The 24,204-nt window shown below is 31.8% G+C and overlaps 1 protein-coding gene across 2 annotated transcripts in view; it reads right to left on the bottom strand.

Moving 5' to 3' along the window:
* Positions 1-23,595, bottom strand: part of LOC130669654 (G-protein coupled receptor Mth2-like) — an 84,078-nt gene extending 60,483 nt beyond the window's left edge. The window contains exons 1-2 of one of the 2 annotated variants that reach the window (XM_057472668.1): positions 22,547-23,595; positions 22,389-22,474 (exon numbers count right to left, since the gene is read on the bottom strand). In XM_057472668.1, the coding sequence (XP_057328651.1) occupies positions 22,389-22,474; positions 22,547-22,988 (528 nt within the window). In that variant the 5' untranslated portion in view covers positions 22,989-23,595. Of the gene's footprint in view, positions 1-22,388 lie in introns of both variants that reach the window. The other variant, XM_057472667.1, reaches the window with a different exon arrangement.
* Between the last annotated feature and the right edge of the window lie 609 nt (positions 23,596-24,204).

Here is a 24,204-nt window from a genome sequence, read left to right as displayed (position 1 = left end):
AAATTCGAGAGGAAGATAACTGGTTAATTATGAAGCGCTACAATTCTTCTAGATACTTGTGAGTTGAGATTAGCCGTAAATTAAGTATATTTCTGAAGAAAGACATTAACATATGGTATCAGTAATAAATGCATAAGTCAAAAATTAAAATTGTCATTAACTTGAAGATACTGCTTTAGAAATTACTATTACAAGCTGTACTGTACAATCTGTTTTATAACAATAGATTGATAAATGGATAAAAATGGAATGGTTGATAGCCCATGGTAGAATATGTAATGCCCCGACTAGAATTTTTCATAAGGGCCTGACAAGGTCCTTATCGGGTTAACCGTATTTCAAATAAGGTCCCGATCAGGGTATCCTGACGAGGATCCTGATATGGATGTAACGCATAAGACCCTTGAGGTCCTTATCGGGATTGCCTTATCAGGACCTTACCAGAATATCCTTATCACGCCCTTATCAGGATTGCCTTATCAGGTCCTTACCAGGGTATCCTCATCAAATCCTTATCAGGATTACCTTATTCGTAATTATTTTTAAAAAAATATTAAATTGCAAAAAAAAAAATAAGAGAATTTTAATTCGATCGAGAATGTTATCTATTGTATTGAAAGCATTAATTAGAGGAAGTAAACCTATTTTTTATTGATGAAAAAATCCCGATAACTGCTGGGCTCGAACCTGCGTCCTTTAAATTCAAAGTCCTCGATGCTATCCACTGGCCTGACATACACAAGTGATCTTGAAAGTGTAAATATAATATTCATTATGATGTCAAAGAATAACTGATGAAGAAGTAAAAAATCTGTGCTACAATGATTGACGTGATTTTTATATAATATTCTTTTGTACTTTTTTAAATTTTTAGCCTGTAAATGAAATATTTGAAGGAATGGGATAACTTTTTTTTAATAGGGATATCCTGATGAGTTCCTGATCAGGAACTCGTCAGGTTGACCCGATCGCAAATAACTTTTTTTTGAATAAGACTATCCTGACTAGGTCCTGATCAGGAACTTGTCAGGTTGACCCGATGGCAAATAACTTTTTTTTTAATAGAGATATCCTGACGATGTCCTGATCAGGAACTTGCAGGTCGACCCGATGACAAATAACTTTTTTTTTGAATAGGGATATCCTGATGAGGTCCTGATCAGGATCTCGTCAGGTTGACCTGATGGCAAATAACTTTTTTTTGAATAGGGATATCCTGATGAGGTCCTGATCAGGAACTCGTCAGGTTGACCTGATGGCAAATAACTTTTTTCTGAATAGGGATATCCTGATGAGGTCCTGATCAGGAACTCGTCAGGTTGACCTGATGGCAAATAACTTTTTTTTGAATAAGGATATCCTGATGAGGACCTGACAAGAAACTTGTCAGGTTTGCCTTAATAAGGCAAACCTTACATTAACCTGATAAGGTCCTTATGGTACTTCAGGCAAATCAGGAAGAAATTCTAGTCGGGTGAAACTCCATGTATTGAATATTAATAATTAAGGATTTCATAATAGTTGCAAAATAATAGTTGTAATTCTTCTGGAATAAATAGTTACTGTAGACTAGAATTTCATTGGGATTGTACTGCTGTTGGAATCAGTTAGTAGGAGCTCACTGGGTTAGTCTCTGGAAGGTTGCGTACAATACTTATGGGTATAGTTATATACCAGTCACATGATGTGTATCATTTTACTGAATAGTTAACTTAGTTCAGCGTTGAATACATTAAATACCTTAACAATTGCTTGTTGAAAAAAGTTATGTTTGACTTACTATTTTCCTAAGTAAATTGAGAGTATCGTGAATTTAAAGAGTTGAAATTAATTCGGCAGTACTCAACTATTATTGAAGGTGAAGTTGCAATTGTCGTACGGACATGCAACAGGCACCAAAGTAAAAGATTTAATCATTGACTCTTATTCCTACAGAAAACTAGGAATTGATAGTTACTGTACTAACTATAACGTTAACTCTAAATAAAATAAATGTTTAGCGATAACGATGGTTACGATTAACAAAATATTTCTAAATACGCTAGCTCGTATCAAGTCATTAGCATTCTCGACGATAAGATTCATAGGTCGTCGAGGATATTATTGTTTCAGGTGGAACATTGATTCGAACTGTCAGTCTCAGTTAAGTTCGAAAATAATTTGGAAGGATTGTCGCAGTTACAATCTTACTTGGTGTGCATTGGCGTAAGATACAGCAAAGGATTATTACTCTGCTTAGAACTACTTCTCTGACCAGCCTCAGGGATTGTAAGAGGATCTCACTTCAATTGACAGTAGTTCTAGGAGGTTCACCGACGCACGGATTTGCTGTATCATGGGTGATCACCAAGTGCTGATAGCACAGTGATTAGTAACCCAGAAAGAAATTGTGATGGTGAGACACTTAGGTCATTGAGCGCTTTAAGTTGTTTCAGGTAGAATATTCAGTCACATCGTGGAAGTTGACAGCTCGACTTCAAGGATGCGCAGATAGGATGGTCACAACAATAATCCTATCTGGTGTGAAGTTGCGTGGAATATTGCAAAACAAAGCTAACTTGTGTGAGACTACTGTATTAAACAGAATAGAAGACTGCAGATGATTTTGGCGCAGTAAACGGCAGTATTTGGAGGCACGCGACGAACGGATTCGTGGGATTACATAGAAGCACCGAGTGGTCAGTAATCCAGAAAATCGTCAATCTCAAGGGAGATTGTACCCCAGATAAGGATCAACGACACTAAGGCAGGTACCTTGGCGTAGAAATATTCTAGAGAGGCAAGGTTGCACTAGAATTGCGAAAAGTCGTAGAGTACGACCTGCACCGGTTGGTGGTGGTTCTAGATGCAGAATAAAAGCTTCAAAGAACTGCGAAGGGTCGTGCATACGATCACACCGGTTGGTGGTGGTTCTGGAGAAGGAAAGGGGTCTTTAGGACTGTGTCTCTAGAGACCTCAGTAGTCGAAGAAACTGCGAAAAGTCACACCTTGTGTGACCTGCACCGGTTGGTGGTGGTTTCGACGAGAATTAAGATGGCACTCGAACTGCAAAGGGTCGTGAATACGATCACACCGGTTGGTGGCGGTTCTGAGGGCGGACAGTCATCTCGAGTTGCGAAACGTCGTGAGATACGACCTGCACCGGTTGGTGGTGGCTTGGGTGACTGTAGAGTTTTGATGATCGGGCAACATAGTAACGTTGCCAAGGTCAGCAAGACAGAAGCGTGGTGCTACTCGGCAACCGTCGAGTAGCCACGCATGACCTTAGTCTCTTGCACGAGATTAAGGCAGTTGGATTGCACTCACAGTTGTCTGTTTGTATGTTGTGTTATTACTAGAGGACAATGGCTAGTAATCACTAACAGATTTTAAGGGGCTAAAGAAAATTCCTTGGCTTCGATATAAATGGGTAGTGACGGCTTCTGAAAAGGATATGAATGTCACTGAGGACCAAGCATGCATAGTTCGTATAGCTGTAGGCTATCTGAGAGCTGGATCCAGCATGAGAATGATGTGCACGATGTTGTAGAGTTTTATTTACATATTATGAATGCAGACAATGTTTTATCCGGTTTTTACGGAAGAAATGGCAGCATGATATTGCATGACAAATTACGCTGAAAAAATACTAATAAAATATGACGTAATTTCTAGATCAAAGGTAAAAGCCGAGTTGAAGCGCAGTGATGGAAACACTTGGAGCTTCAACTGACTATTCGCCGCGAGGACGCGACCATCATCAGGACGGCCGACTGTAAGCTACTCTTTTCTGAATACCGAGCCTTTCGCTCGGTAGGCATCTTGAGGCCTGCAGCCTCTGACGTCAGGAGCTACCCCCAGCCTGTGACAAGGCTCACCCCCACTAGAGAAGGGCGAGATGGACATTGAGGTTGACGAAGAAGAGGCATTCCGACGGGGCCCTCTGAGAGGACCCAACGTGACGTTATCTAGCTACTCTCACCCTTACCCTTATTATATTATTATTATTTAATGTCCATATTATACGATTAGTTGTCGGGTTTAATAATGTTTAACTGTTAAATAAATATTTGGTTCTATCTGCTAGCAAGTGAAATATATTAAAGTGTCCTTCTTAAATGCGTTATTTTGGTGAAAATGTATTTAAAGGCACAGTCACGAGATTTATCAACGAGAATGATGCTCCTGATAATTGGTCAGTACAGTGTAGTAATTGGTCACTCCTTCACGACTCTATAAACACAATGAAGTGGATAGGGCTGAATATACTGCGTAATTTTGGTGAAAATATATTTAAAGGCACAGTTACTAGATAGATCTTCGTGAATGATGCTACTAATAATTGGTCAATACAGTGTGGTAATTGGTCACCCTTTCGACAACTTTATAAACACAGTAAAGTAGGTTCGGGATGAAAATACTGCGTTATTTTGGTGAAAATGTATTTAAAGGAACAGTCACTAAATTTATCGACGAGAATGATGCTACTGATAATTGGTCATTACAGTGTAGTAATTGGTCACCCCTTTAACGATTACATAAACACAATGAAGTGGGTTAGGGCTAAAAATACTGCGTAATTTCGTTTAAAATGGATATTTTGGTAAGGTCACTAGATAGATCTTTGCAAATGATGCTACTGATAATTGGTCAGTACAGTGTAGTAATTGGTCACCCCTTTAAGGACTTTATAAACACAGTGAAGTAGGATAGGGCTGAAAATACTGCGTGATTTCGTTAAAAATGGATATTTAGGTACAGTCACTAGATTGATCTTCGCGAATGATACTACTAATAATTGGTCAGTACAGTGTGGTAATTGGTCACCCCTTTAAGGACTTTATAAACTCAGTGAAGTAGGATAGGGCTGAATATACTGCACAATAGAGTGTAAATCCTGACTGTAGAGTATGTTACGTGCTGAAGTGCCAGATGCTATATTACTGATAATTAGTTATTGCTAGCTGCGAAATGGTCACCCATCAAGCAAACCTTATTCTATCCTAGACCACATTAAAAAAACTGCGTTATTTCGTTTAAAATGTGTTTTTAGGCACAGTCACTAGATTCATCTACGCAAACGATGCTACACGGAAAAATTGAATGCCGACTAGTTCCTGTGCAGCACCTGAACCAGTCGTGTGCTTGCCCTTATTTTTTCTTGCACATGACTCAGTCGTATGCTGTACAGAACCCAGTCGGGTTTCAATTTTTCCGTGTACTGATAATTGGTTAGTGTAGTCTGGGAATCGGTCATCCCGTCAACGTGTCTATAAACACAGTGGAGTAGGTTTGGTCTGGCAATATTGCATAAAACTGTTGAAAATGTAATTTTCGACAAGGTTACTAGCTAAAGTGCGAGGGGCTATGCTATAGATAATTGGTCATTGTTACCTGAGAATTGGCCACTCGTCAAACGGCCTTGTTTACATCTTGAATGGCATTAGGTCCATAAATACTGCATGATTATGTGTAAAATGTGATCTTAGACGTAGTTACGACCTAAAGTGCAAGATGCTATTCTACTGATGATTGGTCATTGCCATCTGAGTATTGATCACCCGTCAAACGGCCTTGTTTACGTCCTGGATCGCATTATTTCGTCAATACCGCATAATCGGGCGTAAAATGCCATTTGATACGCGGAGACGAGTTAAAGCGCGAAATTCCATGTTAGGAATAATTAGTCATTGTTATCTGAGAATCGGTCGCCTCTTCAATACTATATACGGTGATACAGATCCAATGTTATAATATGGGGCATTTCACGCCAAATTGGACGGTTTCAAAAATTTTTGTTATCGATTTACTTAATTTTCTCATATTTTTTAAGTAACCCTCAAAAGAGGCTCCTTGGTGAATTTCGAGATTTTTTTTATCAATCCCGATGAAAAAAGATTTTGTCTAATCATACATGATCATGTATAATTGTCTATATATGATCAGATCCGAAAATTGACCAGGTCTAATTATATATAGTCAGATATGTTTATACATGATCATATATGATTATATATAACCATGCATGAACGAATATAGTCATTTGTTGAATCTCATTTAGAATATCTGTAAATTATTGATTAAGTAATTTAATTAGGATTTATTGCCTTTATCAATATAAATGTCGGCTAAAATTAAATAATAAAAAAAAAAATTATTATCCGTTGACTACGATTTTACTACGAGGTCACCCGTCCAATTAATATCCCATGCCGATGCTGCTTAACTTTGTTTATCGATGGATTGTAGTCTGATCCTCTAGTCTGGTCTACACATATAATTAAGAAAAGTTTACGGCATTACTTAACTCAAATAATCAAATTGATACTTTATACTTTTAAATTGCTGCCGAAACCTTTGAACATTTTTTAAGTATTGGGGATTTAAGTTTGATTGATAGTTGACAGAATAAAAATTTAATAACTTTGATATTAAAAAATTGTCATATTATTTAATATATATATATATATATATATATATATATATATATATATATATATATTTTATTGGAACTATATACATAATTAAATAATTATAGGTTTCATATCAATAAAGTCTGGTCAGATTTAATCATACATAGACATATATAACTACATATAAGTTTATATCAGTCATGTCTGATCAGATCCAATCATATATAAACTTATACACGACTATACATGAATTTATATTAGCCATGTCTGATCAGATCTAATTATATATAGGCCTATATCTATACTTCAAAACTAATTGACTGATTTAGCTCATCTTCGAATTTGATCAAGATAATCTGCTATAGAATAAGTGTAAAAAATTTCATTAAGATCCGATAAGAACTGTGGGTGCTATTGTAATGATAAAACTAGTGATAATCATAAAGATTAAAGGTACATTTGATACATCATAAATAATAAAAGAAATACTTTTAAAATACAAAATAGCAATGAAATTTACAGGTTATTTTGTGCAAAATAAAATACAGCTGACGAAACTGGATTATAATGGGACAAGCATAACTTATGTGGAATGAAAACCATATTTTCAACATTTTTTGATTCCATTAAAATTTTCAAGGCTATCAAATTATTGGAAGAAATGGTCAAAATGTAAAATTTAAGGACATAAATTAAAGCTTATTAGTCAAGCTTTAAAATGCTTTTTACAGAAATTCTCTATGAATTTTTGTTTTAATGGTATATGAACTTTAAAAGTGTTCAAAAACTGATTTTTTCGAAAAATCGTTGAAATTTCAAAAGCCATAGCTTCTAAACTAATCGACCGATTCAGCCCGTCTTCGAACTTAACCGTAATAATCAAACATAAAACAAGTGTAGAAAATTTCATTAAGATCAGATAAGAATTGTTGACGCAATCGTGTCCTCAAAAGTCTGTTAGGTTACATAAATATATATATATAGATATAGATATATTAGGGTGGTCCTTACTTTGGACATTTTCGAATTTTTATGCTCCCAGAGGCTTATGTGGTTCGAAATAAATAAATAAAAATATCCTCAAAGTATCAGGTCACTATCTCAATTTTAACCCGTGCTGCACAGCGATGTAAGTTTTCCATTTAAAGAAAACGGGGTTTTTGGCATTGAACAATTAATTTTTTATTCCGGCTAAAGTAATTGTTCGAAAAATTTGAAACTCTGTAGACTTTATCCTAATATTAGCAGCTACTCGTCAGAAATTTACAGCTTTCAGCTACTATAATTTTGGGGGTACAGCATGATGAAAAAAAAGAAAAAAATCTGGGCGTCGATTGACCCTGCGGGCCAGCCCCAAAACTTCCCGCTGTTTTCGAGTTCAAGGAGCTTGAAAACATCACTGTGAATATATTTTCGCGCTCTTCGAGCTCGAAAATGCTATTACATGGAATCATTTTTTTATGAGCTTTTCAAGCTCTAACAAGTTACGTTTTATGCCCCTGATTAAAAAAAGCGATTTAAAACGATTTGAAATAAAAAATTTTAAATACTTTTTAATGCTTTTGAATACCTTGAATACTTTTGAATCCCTCTTCTTATGGGCATTTAACATTGCAAATCGTTTTAAATCACTTTTTTTAATCAGGGGCTAGAGTGTTGAAAGTTAAGAATACAAAATCATTAATGAAGAAGCGGCTTTTAAATTTTTATTATCGATTATGTTCTCTGAAATAAATGTGTTGAGGCAGAAATCAATGTCAGTGATCAAAATCAAGATTTGAATGAGTTTTGACTTAGGTCAGAGCAATGATATATGAAATATCCAAGAAAAACATTAAAGACTGGGTTTTTCAATTTTTTGCTGACAATATGTTTAAAACTAAGGAACAAGGTATATGACATTATCTGATGATCGGAAGAGACTATAAAGAGAAAGAGTTGGTATGATTTCAGGCACATTTTAGCACATTATATTTTGATTTATCTGGAAAAAATAACATAAAATGTTATTTTTTTAACTTTTCAGCGCCGATATCTTTTGAACTAATCAACCGGTTTTGACGTTTGAGGTGGCAATCGGCGCGTTTTCTAGAATTCTAGAGCTGATTAAAGTTTGAAATTGATCAGATAAGTCACTTCAAAGATAATCGAAAAAAACCGTTTTTTACCATTTCTTTTGCCAACGATATCTCTCGAACGAATTCACCGATTGAGATGGTTGAGGTGGAATTTGACGCGGCTTATAAAGTTCTAGAGCTGATTAGATTTTAAAGTCGATCGTTTAAGTCGTTTCTGACAAATCACTAAAAAACTAAAAAAAAAATTTTTTTTATTTCGTAATTCGCCAATATTTTCGAGTCTACTTGATCAAATGATCTGAAATTTTCAGGAAAGTTTAGGGCCAACAAGCTCTTTCGATTGCCACCTCAACCATCCAAATCGATTCATTAGTTAAAAAGTTACAAAGAGTTTACACACACACACACACACACACACACACACACACACACACACACACACACACACATATATATATATACATACATACACTCGGACATCATTCTGAAAATAGTCAGAATAGCTTCCTAGGATCTCAAAACGTCGACATCTGATGAAAACTCGACTTTCGAAAATCGGGGTGAAAACAATAACTTCCCAATTTTTCGAAAATCGTCGATTTTCTTAGCGTGAAGTTAAAAATTTTTTTTATTTCTATCTAAAATTTTTTTTAAATAACATATCAAACCACTTTGTATCCTTATGAGGAGTTCTTACTTTTTTTCATTCTCGCACCCAAGTGGGTGAACGGCATATCTTTGTTGCACTAATACAGTAATCAGGAGCTTTGGACGAGTTTTTCTTATAAGCAAACGAATATTTTCAAAAAATTAAAGCGCACTTCGCTAAATAAGACAATAGTGCGTTAATGTGCAGTAGAGTGTATCTTAAAAGGATTTTTCGAATTTATTACGATCACTTCTCAAAACAGTTTCAATTACAACAGAAAAAATTCCCTTAAAGTTTAAGCTCTTCATTCTAACGGGAAGAGTTACCGCAAAATTTCTAACTTCCCGCTAAGAAAATTGAAAATTTTCAAAAATTCGGGAAGTTAATGGTTTCAGTCCGATTTGCAAAAACCGAATTTCTATCAGATTTTGACGTTTTGAGGTTCTAGGAAGCTATCCTGACTAATTTCACGATGATGTCCGAGTGTATGTATGTGTGTACGTACGTACGTTCGCACGTACGTTTGTATGCATGTAAATATTCATAACTCTTGAACGGATGAACCGATTTTGATCTTTGAGGTGTCATTCGACGCGGCTTATTAATATCTTGAAGCCGTAAAAATTTGAACTTAATCGGTAGGGTGCGTTCAGAGATATTTCAAAAATAAAAATTTTTTCAAAAATGTTTTACTTGGATAACTTTTAATTTGCTCGATGGATTGATTCCAAAATCCAATCAGCTCTAAAACTTCATAAGCCGCGTCGAATGCCACCTCGAACATCAAAATCGGTTCATTCGTTCAAGAGAAACCGTTGACGAAAGAAATCAAAAAAAATTTTTTTTTTGGTTTTTTTGAAATTTCTCAACAACGACTTGATAAATCAATTTCAAAATTTGATCAGCTTTAGAACTTGATAAAACACGTCGATTGCTGTCTCAACCGTCTTAATCGGTCAATTCGTTCACGAGATATCGTTGATTAAAAAAATTGTGAAAACCTTTTTTTTCGGATATCTACAAAAAAATTGAATCATTCGATTTCAAAATCTAATCAGCTCTAGAACTTGATAAAACGCGTCTATTGCCGCCTCAACCATCAAAATCGGTTAATTCGTTCGCGAGATATCGTGGGAGAAAAAAATGCTGAAAAATGTTTTTTTTGAAAACAATGGCATACAAAAGTATTATCGAGCTCGAAAATGTACTCACAATAATGTTTTCGAGCTCAACGAGCTGAAAAAATCGACGATTTTCAAAAAATTCGGGAAGTTATTGGTTTCAACCCGATTTTCAAAAATTGGGTTTTCATCATACACTGGTCACAGAAATTAAGGGATAGAAAAAAAATCCGAAATTTTTAGATGATTTTCAACATGCTGTAACTCGGTGAAAAATGGTCGTATAAAAAAACCAAAAAAAGCAAATTGTAGCCTCAAGTTTCTAGTTTTCAGATCTGGACCTCAAAATTTTTTATCATGTTCGGTTCCGGAGTAATCATAACCCAGTAAACACATTGACGTAAATTTGACGTCAGAGTGACGTTACGCTATGTCATCATATACGTAAAATATAAGTCACGAATGAGTCAGGTGTGACTCATTATTTCCCACTTTTTTACGTAAGATACTGATGTAAAACTAATGACGTATGCATGATGTAAATGTGATGTCTGTGTGACCTTCTATGACGTCAATATGACATATGGGTGATGTCAAAATTATCAAATTCGGAAAAAATATTTTGAAAAAGAAAAAAATAAAATGAAATACCGAATTTTTGATTTGATTATTATCGCGCGAACGCATTGTGAATTCTGAAACAAGATTAGATAACGTTAAATGATGAAAAAATCCTGGGCGTCTGCTGGGTTCGTACACGGCTCCTCTTGGCTGGTAGTCCTGAACGTTGCTCACTGGTCCACATCACGAGAGTTCAAATCTCGTGCTTAATTGATGTATTTAGAGTGAAATGCCGGAAAAGACAGAGTTAATAAGTTTTCGTGATGGATTTTTACAAAATTTAAAAAACTCCATGAGCTTAAATGAAATTTTATAGAAGCAATATTTGTCGACCTTGATGATAATTATATAAAATTTCATTAAGTTTCATCAAATTTTTTAATTTTTTGTTGTGATGTGAAATTTAAAAAATCTTATATAAAATTTTGCGAAACATTAAATAATTTCACAAAATCGTATGAAATTCAATCGATTAAAAAATTGTGATACTAAACTTTAAAATCATAATAGCAAAAGAGTTCAAACTGTCGTTACATTTTCTTTGTCATCCTAAATGATATTTTCGATATATCATTTAAAAAAATAAAGTTAATTTTTTTATGCTCACGCTAATGTTTTAATCTAAAACGTCTGAATGATCTATTATCGAGTTTATCGATTACTTTGACCACAAAAATGTTCGACGTTTAATTGTTATTTTTACACATTTACACATGTTTGAAAATTCATTCTATGATTGTTTTATTTCAATAAATAGATGATAAAAAACTATGACTCGGATATTACATCAGCATTGCGTAAAATACTGACTTGTCACTGATGTAAAGATATGATTTAAGAGTGACATCCACATTACGTATAACCGTGACTTTGCTACTGACATAAATGTATGATTTTAAAATTACGTCATTATGATATACGGATAATGACTTTATTACTACATAACAATGTGATGTAGATTCTATGTCAAACTTAAGTAATACATAAGTCATAACTGTGACATCGTACAAGAATCATGCTTACATCAATATGATGTCACAAGCTTTACATCATATTAAAGTCATGTAGAACGTCAGATTGACATCAAATTTACATAAGATGTCGCGACATTGCTATGACCTACGTATGACGTCAAAATAAGGTCATGTGTTCACTGGGAAGAAAACCAACGAAAATAAAATTTTCAAAATTTTTGCTGGTCTTTCAATACCTCTATGGGCGACAATAAATTTTTTTGAATAATCCGACTGTCTGACTTTTCTCGGAAATTTTATGCCCTTTAATTTGGTGGCCTTAAAAAGTCTCTGCGACGATTTGGCGCCGAGTTATCATTGATCAAAGCAAAAAAGTCCATTTTGGCTTTGATAATCAATAACTCCGGATGTATTGGTCGTACAGAGAATGGAAGCAGGGTTTTGAAAACTGGAAAACATTCTCTATAAGGCAAAATTAGTGGCATTTGATAGAAAGTGCTTTGATCAATGATAACTCGGCGCCAAATCGTCGTAGAGACTTTTTAAGGCCACCAAATTAAAGGGCATAAAATTTCCGAGAAAAGTCAGACAGTCGGATTATTCAAAAAAATTTATTGTCGCCCATAGAGGTATTGAAAGACCAGCAAAAATTTTGAAAATTTTTTTTTCGTTGGTTTTCTTATGATTACTCCGGAACCGAACATGATAAAAAATTTTGAGGTCCAGATCTAAAAATTTCGGATTTTTTTTCTATCCCTTAATTTCTGTGACCAGTGTATGTCGACGTTTGAAGGTGCTAAGATGCTATTCTGAAATTTTTAGAGCGATGTCTCTATGCATGTGTGTGTGTGTGTGTGTGTGTGTGTGTGTGTGTGTGTGTGTGTGTGTGTGTGTGTGTGTGTGTTTGGATGTAAACCTCTCATATCTTTTTGATGAATGGACCAATTTAGATGGTTCTTGCGGCATTCGAAAGATATCTTCTGAACTTAGATTTTCAAATGAATTTCAGACCATTTAGTCAAATAGACTCTGAAATAATGAAGAAATACGAAAAAAAAAAAAATTTTTTTTTTCGTTTTTTTTTTGATATTTTGAAAACTGTCGAATCGATCAATTCCAAAATATAATCAGCTCTAGAACTCGATAAAAGCTTTCGATTGCCACCAAGAACGTCTCAATCAGATAATCCGTTCAAAAGATATCGTCGACGATAGAAATAGTAGAATACGGTTTTTTGCAAACATCGTCGAAACGACTAAACCAATCATTCCCAAAATCTAATCAGTTCTAGAACTTGATAAAACGCGTCGATTGCCGCCTCAACCATCAAAATCGGTTAATTCGTTCGCGAGATATCGTGGGAGAAAGAAATGCTAAAAAATGGTTTTTTATAAAACAATGGCATACAAAAGTATTCTCGAACTCGAAGAGCTCGAAAATGTATCCACAATAATGTTTTCGAGCTCAACGAGCTCGAAAACAGCGGGAAGTTTTGGGGCTGGCCCGCAGGGTTAACCGATAGACCGATTTTTGTTTGTGATTTTATCAAAAAATATTTTTTTTTATGTTATTTGACTTTGTGTCTTTTTCAAAAATACATAATGCATTCAATTGATATCTGAGATCGGTATATCTATGCCACTAATCAGATTATGCCTTAGTTTAACATTTAATAAATATTATCAATCAATTAAATTTCTTTCAATATTTGCTTAAATAAGTTGGTCACCTTTAAGTTTATTATTTGTTATAAGCAATAAATAATAAACAAAAGGTTGAAAGTTTTGTGTATTATAATATCCCTCGCGGAATTGCCATAACGGTATTTCTACGGTATTTTCCTAGTATTTTTTGAGTATAAGCATTATTACGGTATACCCACGGTATAAATGTGGTATGTTTGTGAAATTTTATTACCGTATTAATACCGCAAATATATTGTGTTGATACCAAATTTATATAGGGACTATACCGTATTTATACTGTGGTTATACCGTATTTACGCTCTCGCTATACTGTATTTATACGATAATTGTACTCCATTTATATGGTTTTTATGCTGTACTTAAACGTCGGTTATACCGTATTTATACGGTTGCTATTCCTCATGTAAACAGTGGTTACACAGTATTCATACAATGTTCGCACCGTATTCATACGATGTTTATGCCGCATAAATATGGTGGTTATACCGCTTTTATACGGTGATTATGCCGTCTTACTCTTACAAGCTGAAAAATACTTTTCATATCTTTCAGTTTCATTAACAAGCAATCTTCAGATTCTATAACAGATACAATATGTTTTACTACTACTTGCATTCTTACATGACTCATCTTTTCACTATGTTCTGCTTTCAATTGTTCAATAAAAAAATACAGTTCATTTTCACTTAAAAAAAAAAATTTCTTTCGTATTAAAAAATAAAAACTCTTGAAACTAGTAAAAATTTTTCAATTTAAACATAAAAATATGTTGACTTGAGGAAAAAAAATTTTGATTCAAGATAAAAATTTCAAGATAATTATTTACTTGGCGCAAGAAAATTTTGGTTTTCCGAATCGTTGAAACAAAATTTCTTGAATCAGGAATTTTTTTCATGATTCGAGTTAACTATTTTTTCTATGTAGTAATAATTCGCAAGAACATTAATTAATTTTGAAATACAATGAGAATTAATATTAATAACTAGAATTATTTTATGATTAAAAATTATACAACATCTTTAATTTAAACATGTCTACCCTGATTTAAAATATTGATTGAAAACAATTGACAAGCGGTCGCTCCATGTAAACTGTATATCTATATATACAAACAAAAAAATTGAAATCAATTGAAATTATTGAAACGAATTCGAATTTCATCACTTTTAATTTTTTCCAATCAATATTTTTAAACAGGGTAAACACTGCAGTGTTTATGTAGTTTGGGTATTTTGACATAAAAGTTTATTTTAGCTCATAAAGTTCTTTATTTGTACGTTATGAAAACCTACACGCGTCTTTTAAATTTTAGTTTCTCTACACAGAAAATACAGTTAACTTGAACCAAGAAAAATATTCTTGATACAAGACAATTTTTTTAACGAATCGGGAAATTAAAAATTTCTTACACCAAAAAAATAATTATTTTGAAATTTTTAATCAAAATTGAATCAAAATTTTTTTTCCACAAGTTAACATATTTTTATGCTTTAATCGAAAAATTTTCACTTGTTTTAAAAGTTTTTATCTCTTAATACAAGAGATATTTTATTGAAGAAAGTCATGCCAGGTTATTGTAGCAATATTGCCTTTTTTTGTTGGAAAAAAATAAAATTTCTTGGAATAATTACTATTTGTTAAACGCAAGAATTTACGTATGCTCCAACCAAGAAAAAAAAGTTGCTCAAACCGAGAGAAAAATTTCTTGGGAGAAAAGATATATATGAAGATGAGGGAAGTCACTGGTACTAGGCAGCAGCAGCAAGAATAGTTCGGTGCTCGCCACTAGATAGCGCCTACGACTTGTAGTGTCCCTGGTAAGAAACTTATTTCAGAAGTTTTATATTCCAAACTTGTGACTATTCAGGTTCGGGTACTCCTCCGTTATTTGACCGAGTGATAAGTACCTTTTTGATGGTAATATAGTACATCCTATATTACATAATAATGAAAATATTTATCATCAATGTTTCCTTAAATAATTTATCTCTGAATTTGAACTTGAACTTTAAAAATCAAATATTTTAATCACAAGTCTATAGAATCTCTACCGTATGGTTAAAATTATACAAATGACATAATACATTGTACAGCAATATATAAATATATATATATATATATACATATATATTTAAATAATTAAATAGAGCCATTTATCATTAATAATTATATAATATTTTTTTTACCCTGTACTTGATAAATTCCGTATAAACACCTTATTAAATCAGTAGAATTGCTGGGTGAACTCGGTAGAAATGCCGTATAAATTCAGTAGAAATACCGAATTATTACGGTAACAATGTTATATTATTACGGTAAAAATGCGGTATTATTACAGTACAAATGCCGTATTTTTACGGTAAAAATAACGTATTAATACGGTAGTAATGCCGTATAAGCTCCGTACAAACGCAGTATAAGCTCTGTAGGAATTCCGTAATTAAATTTCACAAACATACCGTATAAATACGGTAAAACTACTTGTTATCGACTACGTTTATGCTCTTTTAATACAGTATTCAAACCGTATCATGAAAACCGCGAGGGATCGAAATAATTATTTATTTACAATTTTCTAACTATAATAAATTATTAATAAAATCGATCTCTTTTATAAATAAATATAATAAACGTAAAAAATCACAAATACAAAATTTGCGGCACGTGGTCCCGTTGGAATTAAGAGCTCAAACTTTAAGGGAATTTTTTCTGTCGTAATTAAAACCGTTTGTGAGGTGTTCTTAATAAATTCAAAAAATCCTTTTAAGGAACACTTAACTGCACATTAATGCACTATTGTCTTATTTAGCGAAGTGCGCTTTAATTTCCTTAAGTTCCTGATTACTGTATTAGTGCAACAAACATATACCGTTCACCCACTTATCTGCTAATATTAGGATAAAGTCAACAGAGTTTCGAATTTTTCGAACAATTACTTTAGCCGGAATAAAAAATTAATTGTTCAATGGCAAAAACCCCGTGTTCTTTCAATGAGAAACTTACATCGCTGTTCGGCACGGGTTAAAATTGAGATAGAGACCTGAAACTTTAAGGTTATTTTTTTTTATTTTTTTCGAACCACATAAGCCTCTGGGAGCATAAAAATTCGAAAATGTCTAAAATAAGGACCACCCTAATATATATACATAAATATATAAATTTTTTAACAAATGGTATTTTTGAACTCTACTCAACTAATTATGATATTTTACGACGAAATCCCTTGGAAAATCAACCATGAGGACAAATACAATAGTTAGATTTTTAAAAAAATCTACCTAAAACGTACAATTGTATTTTTGATAGAGAAAAATAAATTAAATATATTCCGACAAAGAAACTAAGTATAAACAATTTTAATAAATAATAAATACTATTATTTTAGAATAAAATAAGGTTAACCGATAAAATCAAAACAAATAATACATGACAACTACAATAGTAAAAGTTTAAAATATAGTAGAATAGTAAATTGCGTTTTTTTAACGAAATTCTAGTAAATAATTTTGTTTTAATTCATGATAATTTGCTTATGAATCGTAACTAAGAAAGTATTAACTTATAATGTTTTTTTAAAAAAAATTTTTAGGCAATGATAAAAATCATTATCCAAACCGGATTCGAATCAATAAATTATAAAATATTGTTTTAACTTTAAAAGATGAGCAGAGGCAAACATTAATGACACAATAACTATTATAAACTATTTTTAAACTTAATTTTCACGTATTTATTTTCAACAAGAGCATGATTCAACGAAATTGTGCCCACAGCGAGCGCTGCGATCGATTCAGTTGTCCCTGCCATATACTAGGCTCCCTGCAGATATCTAAAGATCTAGATCATATATTTAATGTAGGTGAGAAGGTGATATTGGTTGGGGACCTGAATGCTTGGCACCATGCGTGGAATTGCCATATTAACAATCGACGAGGAAATGTGCTATATAATTATACTCTTAACAGTAACTGCAGCGTAATGTTTACTGATGAACCTACACACTTTCCCATGAATGGAACAACTCCAACGACAATAGATATCTGTGTTAACAAAAATGTCAACCAGGTTACAGAACTCCAAGTCCTTAGCGAATTAAATTCAGACCATAATCCAATCGTCTTTACCATTGGCAAACAAATCAAAAATGCTTCCACAAAAACATCATATGACTATGGAAATGCTGATTGGAACAAGTTCGGAAAATGCTTCATGATAAAACGGTAATCAACTGCAAAATAGGGACAACAGAAGAGTTGGACAAAGAAGTACAAAAAATCACAAGTAATATACAATATGCTATTGAAAAAAGTATACCTACAAAAACAGCGCACGAAATGAAAGACAATTTATCTAATACCACTAAAAATCTTATCAGAGAAAGGAAAAGAATCCGACGACTTTGGCAAAAAACGAGATTAAAAACATACAAATTCGAAGCTACACAACTCACACACTCGATAAATTTAAAAATCAAAACTGCAAGAAATGAAGCCTGGACCAAAAAACTTGAAAAACTGAATCCTAACGACAACTCACTTTGGAGAATGACAAAAATTTTTAAATCTGAATTCACACCAATTCCAACCTTGGAAAATGAAGGTGTTGAAGCTGTTAGTGATGAAGAAAAAGCAAATATGCTTGCTTCGAGATTTGAAGAAGTGCATAACATAGATCTAGATAATAACACAGATGCACAAGAAGAAATAACTAAATATGTCAAAAATTACCTAAATAACACAACACCAGATGGATGGTATGACTATTCCACATCTCCGAAGGAACTATGGGAAATAGTTAAAAAATTCCCATTAAAAATAGCTCCTGGCCTTATGATAACATCCAAAATATTGTACTCAAAAATTTTACGAAAAAAGTACTGATACAATTAATGCACATTATCAACGCGCAGTTCAAATTATCATATTTTAGCATCCATTGGAAAACCAGCAACATCGTTCCAATACATAAACCTGGCAAAAATCCAAACAACCCGAGTAGCTACAGACCTATTAGCTTAGTCCCAGTAATGAGCAAAGCAGCTGAAAAAAAAATCTTGAAAAGACTTAGTAATCAAGAGAGAAAAGGAAAAATTCTGGTGGATCATCAATTTGGATTTAGAGAGAAGCATAACACAGTACAACAAGTAGTTCGTATCGTTAATGATTCTAAAATTAACTTCAACAAGAAAATGCTAGCTTTTTTTCCAATGTTATTTCAATGGAAAATAGAAATCTGCGATGAGCGACCTCTAAATATTAATATTAAGAGCTCTCCTTTTAACAGGCATCTTTCTACACCTCCTTGAAGGTATAAATGGAATTGTTTCGAAAAAAAAAAGTAGTCACTTTTTTTGAACCAGTCTAATAGATATACTAGCAATAATAATTTTCATGAAAATTCTATAAAATTTATTATGAATATCGATTTTTTACATAAAATATAAAATTAAAGTTTTCTCGCCTGCGGGCGGAAAGCGTCAACTTTCGTCGGCTTCGCCTCGGCCAACAATTACATGAGATCTGAGACATTTCTTACTTCACTGTCCTGTGTGTGTAATAGACTATTATAATAGTATATTACACATTATGATGTCTAATGAAAATAAAATAAGCGGATTTTAAAATATCTGCTCTATGTGACTTACTAAGGTATTAAGTTCAATTTTAACTATAAAAAAATTAAAAATATAAAACTAACTTTTTAACTTCACGCTAAGAAAATCGACGATTTTCGAAAAATTGGGAAGTTATTGTTTTCACCCCGATTTTCGAAAGTCGAGTTTTCATCAGATGTCGACGTTTTGAGATCCTAGGAAGCTATTCTGACTATTTTCAGAATGATGTCCGAGTGTATGTATGTATATATATATATATATATATATATATATATATATATATATATATATATATATATATATATATATATGTGTGTGTGTGTGTGTGTGTGTGTGTGTGTGTGTGTGTGTATGGATGTAATCTCTTTATATCTTTTTAATGAATTCACCGATTGAGATAGTTAAGGTGGCAATCGAAAGAGTTTGTTGGCCGTCAACTTTTCTGAAAATTTCAAATCGATCGATCAGATGGACTTTAAGATACAGAAGAAATAAAAAAAAAAATTTTTTTTTTAGTTTTTTTTAAATTTTTCAGAAATGGCTCGATCGATCGATTCCAAAATCTAATCAGCACTAGACTTCAATAAAGCGCGTCGATTGCCGCCTTAACCATCTCAATCGGGTTATCCGTTCGAGAGATATCGATCGAGAAAGAAATGATTAAAAACGGTTTTCTTCGATTATCTTCGAAGCGACTCATCCGATCAATTCCAAAATCTTATCAGCTTTAGAACTCAATAAAACGCGTCGATTGCCACCTTAACCGCTTCAATTGGTCAATTAGTTTGAGAGATATCGTTGGAGAAAAAATGGTAAAGAACAATTTTTTTCGAAAACAACGGCATACAACAATATTTTCGAGCTCAAGGAGCTCGAAAACAGCGGAAAGTTTTGGGGCTGGCCCGCAGGGTCAACCGATAGACCGATTTTTTTTTTTAAGTCTACAGAGCCATTAATATTTATTACAATATTTTGTATAAACTTTATAAAGCATGAACTAATTTTTCACAATTTTTAATCAGTCCGTCATCATTTTTTGTAGGAATTTTCATACAGAAGTATTCTATTATTGTTTTTATTTTTCCTACAAGCAAAACTACCCGAATAAAAATTATTGCTTATTAATGTATTATTAAACATGATACCGTATTTTCTGTACCATGCATGATCCCGTGGTTTTTTTAATTTTTTTAAGGCTGGGCCGCACCTAACGAAATCTCGAATTTAAGAATTCTAATTATTTATTAAATAATTATCATAACAGCAATTTTCTTAGTTTCCGACTAAAAGCAGAAGACGAACTTCCTCGGAATATTTTCATCATCCAAGTCCCATAAATATTCAAAAAGTAATTAGAATTCTTGAATTCGAGATTTCGTTAGATACGGCCCAGCCTTAAGAATTATATGAAAGTTTTGAATATTAAAGTAACGGCATCTAACAGATGTAAAAAAATTGGAGAACTCTTTACTACTATCGGTATTGAAAATCACGGAACGATTAACCATCGCAGCGCTCGCTGTGGGCACAATTTCGTTAAAACATGCTCTTGTTGAAAATAAATACGTGAAAATTAAGTTTAAAAATAGTTTATAATAGTTATTGTGTCATTAATGTTTACCTCTGCTCATCGTTTAAAGTTAAAACAATATTTTATAATTTATTGATTCAAATCCGGTTTGGATAATGATTTTTATCATTGCCTAAAAATTTTTTTTTAAAAAAACATTATAAGTTCATACTTTCTTAGTTACGATTCATAAGCAAATTATCATGAATTAAAATAAAATTATTTACTAGAATTTCGTTAAAAAATGCAATTTACTATTCTACTATATTTTAAACTTTTACTATTGTAGTTGTCATGTATTATTTGTTTTGATTTTATCGGTTAACCTTATTCTATTCTAAAATAATAGTATTTATTATTTATTAAAATTGTTTATACTTAGTTTCTTTATCGAAATGTATTTAATTTATTGTTCTCTATCAAAAATACAATTGCACTTTTTTATTTATATCATTAGAAATTTTTTTATTTTGATTTTATAACAATTTTTATTTTATAAATATATACAATTTTATACAAATTATATACAATTCTATATAATTATATACAATTCTATATAAATGCAATATATAGAATTGTATATAATTATATAGAATTGTATACAATTTGTATAGAATTGTATACAATTTCTATACAAATTGTATACAATTGGATCGGGCCATTTTTTCTATCCAATTATATATAGTCTATATATAATTACACATAGTTTAGTGTGTAATTAAGTAAGGCTTAGATAAATTTTTTTAGTATCTAATGATAATTATTATAGAATTTAAAATGAAATTTTTGTTGATATAATTGTACTTTTTATTTAGTGTGATAAATCCGTTTTTATATATAGATTTACGCTGATCTACATAAATTTACGTATTTCAGCTACATTAGATCTACATAGATCTGTATAGAATTAAGTAGATCTAAGGGTCTATAAAAAAGTGTGTGTTTGCGTAAGCCTGAGTAGCTCTACGTAAATCTACTTTGATTTGCTTAGATCTATGTAGATATACAAAGATGTAAGTAGGTCTCCCAAATGGAACAGATTAGACCTACGTAGTTCTAATTAATATTTCCACACGAATTTATATTATAGGAAAATTTCCGTTAATTTTTATGGAGTAAAGACTTGTGTATAAATAAAGAATAAAATTATTAAATCTATTAGTTTTAATTGAAATAAAAAAATTGTCAACCAAATATAATTAACCGGCTAGCAGCAAGTTGATTGCATTGAAAAAAAGCAAAAAGTAAAAACTTACGGATATAAATTTAAATCGATATAAATATTGAAACAACTTTCTACAATAATTAAATACGTAATAAAATTGGGTATAGATGAAAACGAGTCGTAAAAAAAAAATTATTGTATAAAAATATACAATCCCTGGTGAAAATTTTTCGGACTTCTGTCTGAAAAACTCAGTTCTAGAGTTCTAAAGACTTTCTGACAAAAGTCCGAAAAATTTTCACCAGGGATGGTCGCTTTGCGTTTCTGGATATTTCGTGATTCTAAGAAATACTTCGATAAGATATACCTTTTTTTCTCAATAAGTTCTTTGATAAAACTAAAAATATTTTCATACGAAACCAACATAAAAATGAAATGTTAAGTTTTTCCAAGGTCACGAATTTTAAATATAGTATCAGTGTGTTATTCAAAACATACCTGTAGAGTATCATTATTGAGAATTAAACGATCATTAACAACATTAATGGTATGGTCCATTATCGAATAATTACAAGTAGGATGACCTTTAATAATTGATAAAAAGTCAATCATGTTGTAAGTAAATTTATTTAGAGTTTCTAAAATGGTAAAATTACTTGAAGTAAAATTTATACATTCTCGAGTTCCAATATCATAACGTTGTTCCAGAGGACAGCATTTCCTGATTGTTTTCAATTGAGGAACTGCTTTATAGTTTTTACTATCTTGTTTGCAATAATAAATAAACGAAGTATTTATAAGATCATTATTACGCAAAACATCAACACAAGTTATTGATTTTGGTATTGTTGAATTAATGATACTAAATTTAGTTAAGGTATCACTGAAGCATTTTTTTAAGTATTCCATTCCCCAATCTTTGTTAATTGCTTCAAAATTCTCAAGAGAGTTTTCATCATGTGAAATGAAACACCTGGAACTGTTGTTAATAGAAAATATCTCTAGCGGTGGACAACATTCTCCATTCAAATTAAAACCGTTAACATCCAAAATATAACTTAAAGTCACCAATATATAGAATATCTTGATAGAGAGCATATTTAGTTTATAAGCTATCTATATTTCAATCCTTAATTAATTTCGCTTTCTTCATTTTCTATTTTTATTTATAGTTTTTTTTTTTTTTTATTTTTTTGTTTCACTAAATCATATTTACAAAAACAAATAAATAAATACAGTTTATTTATATTTTATAAAATTTTCAGAAATAAGTTAGCAGAGTACGTTCACTTCCACACGATTGTAGTAATTTAACTGACAAGCGGGATTCGAAAAACGTTATGGAAGATGATTCTTACACATATACGTGACGTCTCCAGCTCATCACCACTACTACGATATAATATTAAATGTGATCTTATTCAATACCATCGACAAGATATTTTTAAATATTATTTCCTTTAATTGTTTGATAATTACGCTATTTATAAGTTAAGAAAATAATAAATTAAAAAAAAATTATAATAGTTCAATTAGTTATTAATTTTAATTACCCTGATTAAAACAAATGATTCGAAACGATTTGCAATGTTGAATGCCCGTAAAAAAGGCGATTCAAAATTATTCAAAGTATTCAAAAGCATTAAAAAGTATTTAAAATTATATTACGAGATACAAGGATATAAGGGAGAGTTACGATTAGAAATAGAACATCTTGTCATATCGAATTTCAATTCTCATTTCTGCTTTATAATGCTTTTACCTTCTATTCTTTATTTATTTATTTTTTTTTTGTTTAAGGTATATATATATATATATATATATATATATATATATATATATATATATATATATATATATATATATGTATATGGGACATTCCACGCCAAATCGGACGGTTTCAAAAAATATTGTTTTCGAATTTCTTAATTTTTTTATATTTTTTAGTACCCCTCAAAAGTGGCTTCCTAGTAAATTTTGAGATTTTTTCGATCAATAGTTCCATAAATATCGAATTTTTAAAAAAACCGCTCTTTTTATGGTTTTTTGATCATAACTTTCGTAATAATAGTCGAAATCTAATGTTTTTTTCTTTCAAAATTTTCGTTATTAGATGGCCTTTACAGAAAATGTAAAACAAATATTTGAAGTGTTTTTAATCGAGATTTTCGAATTTTAAGTTTTCACTCGTGTTTTTAAAACTGTGTGTATCCTTCGATTTTCTTGAAAATTTTCTATCTTAAACTTCTATCCATCCTGCAACTTTTAAGCCCGGCCGGTAGTGGGCCTTCCATAATTACTATTTTTTTCGATT

This window comes from Microplitis mediator, chromosome 6 (assembly GCF_029852145.1).
Source record: "Microplitis mediator isolate UGA2020A chromosome 6, iyMicMedi2.1, whole genome shotgun sequence".
NCBI classification, from domain to species: domain Eukaryota; kingdom Metazoa; phylum Arthropoda; class Insecta; order Hymenoptera; family Braconidae; genus Microplitis; species Microplitis mediator.
The sequence above is the reverse complement of the archived record's forward strand: the minus strand, read 5'-3'. Positions and strand labels throughout refer to the sequence as shown.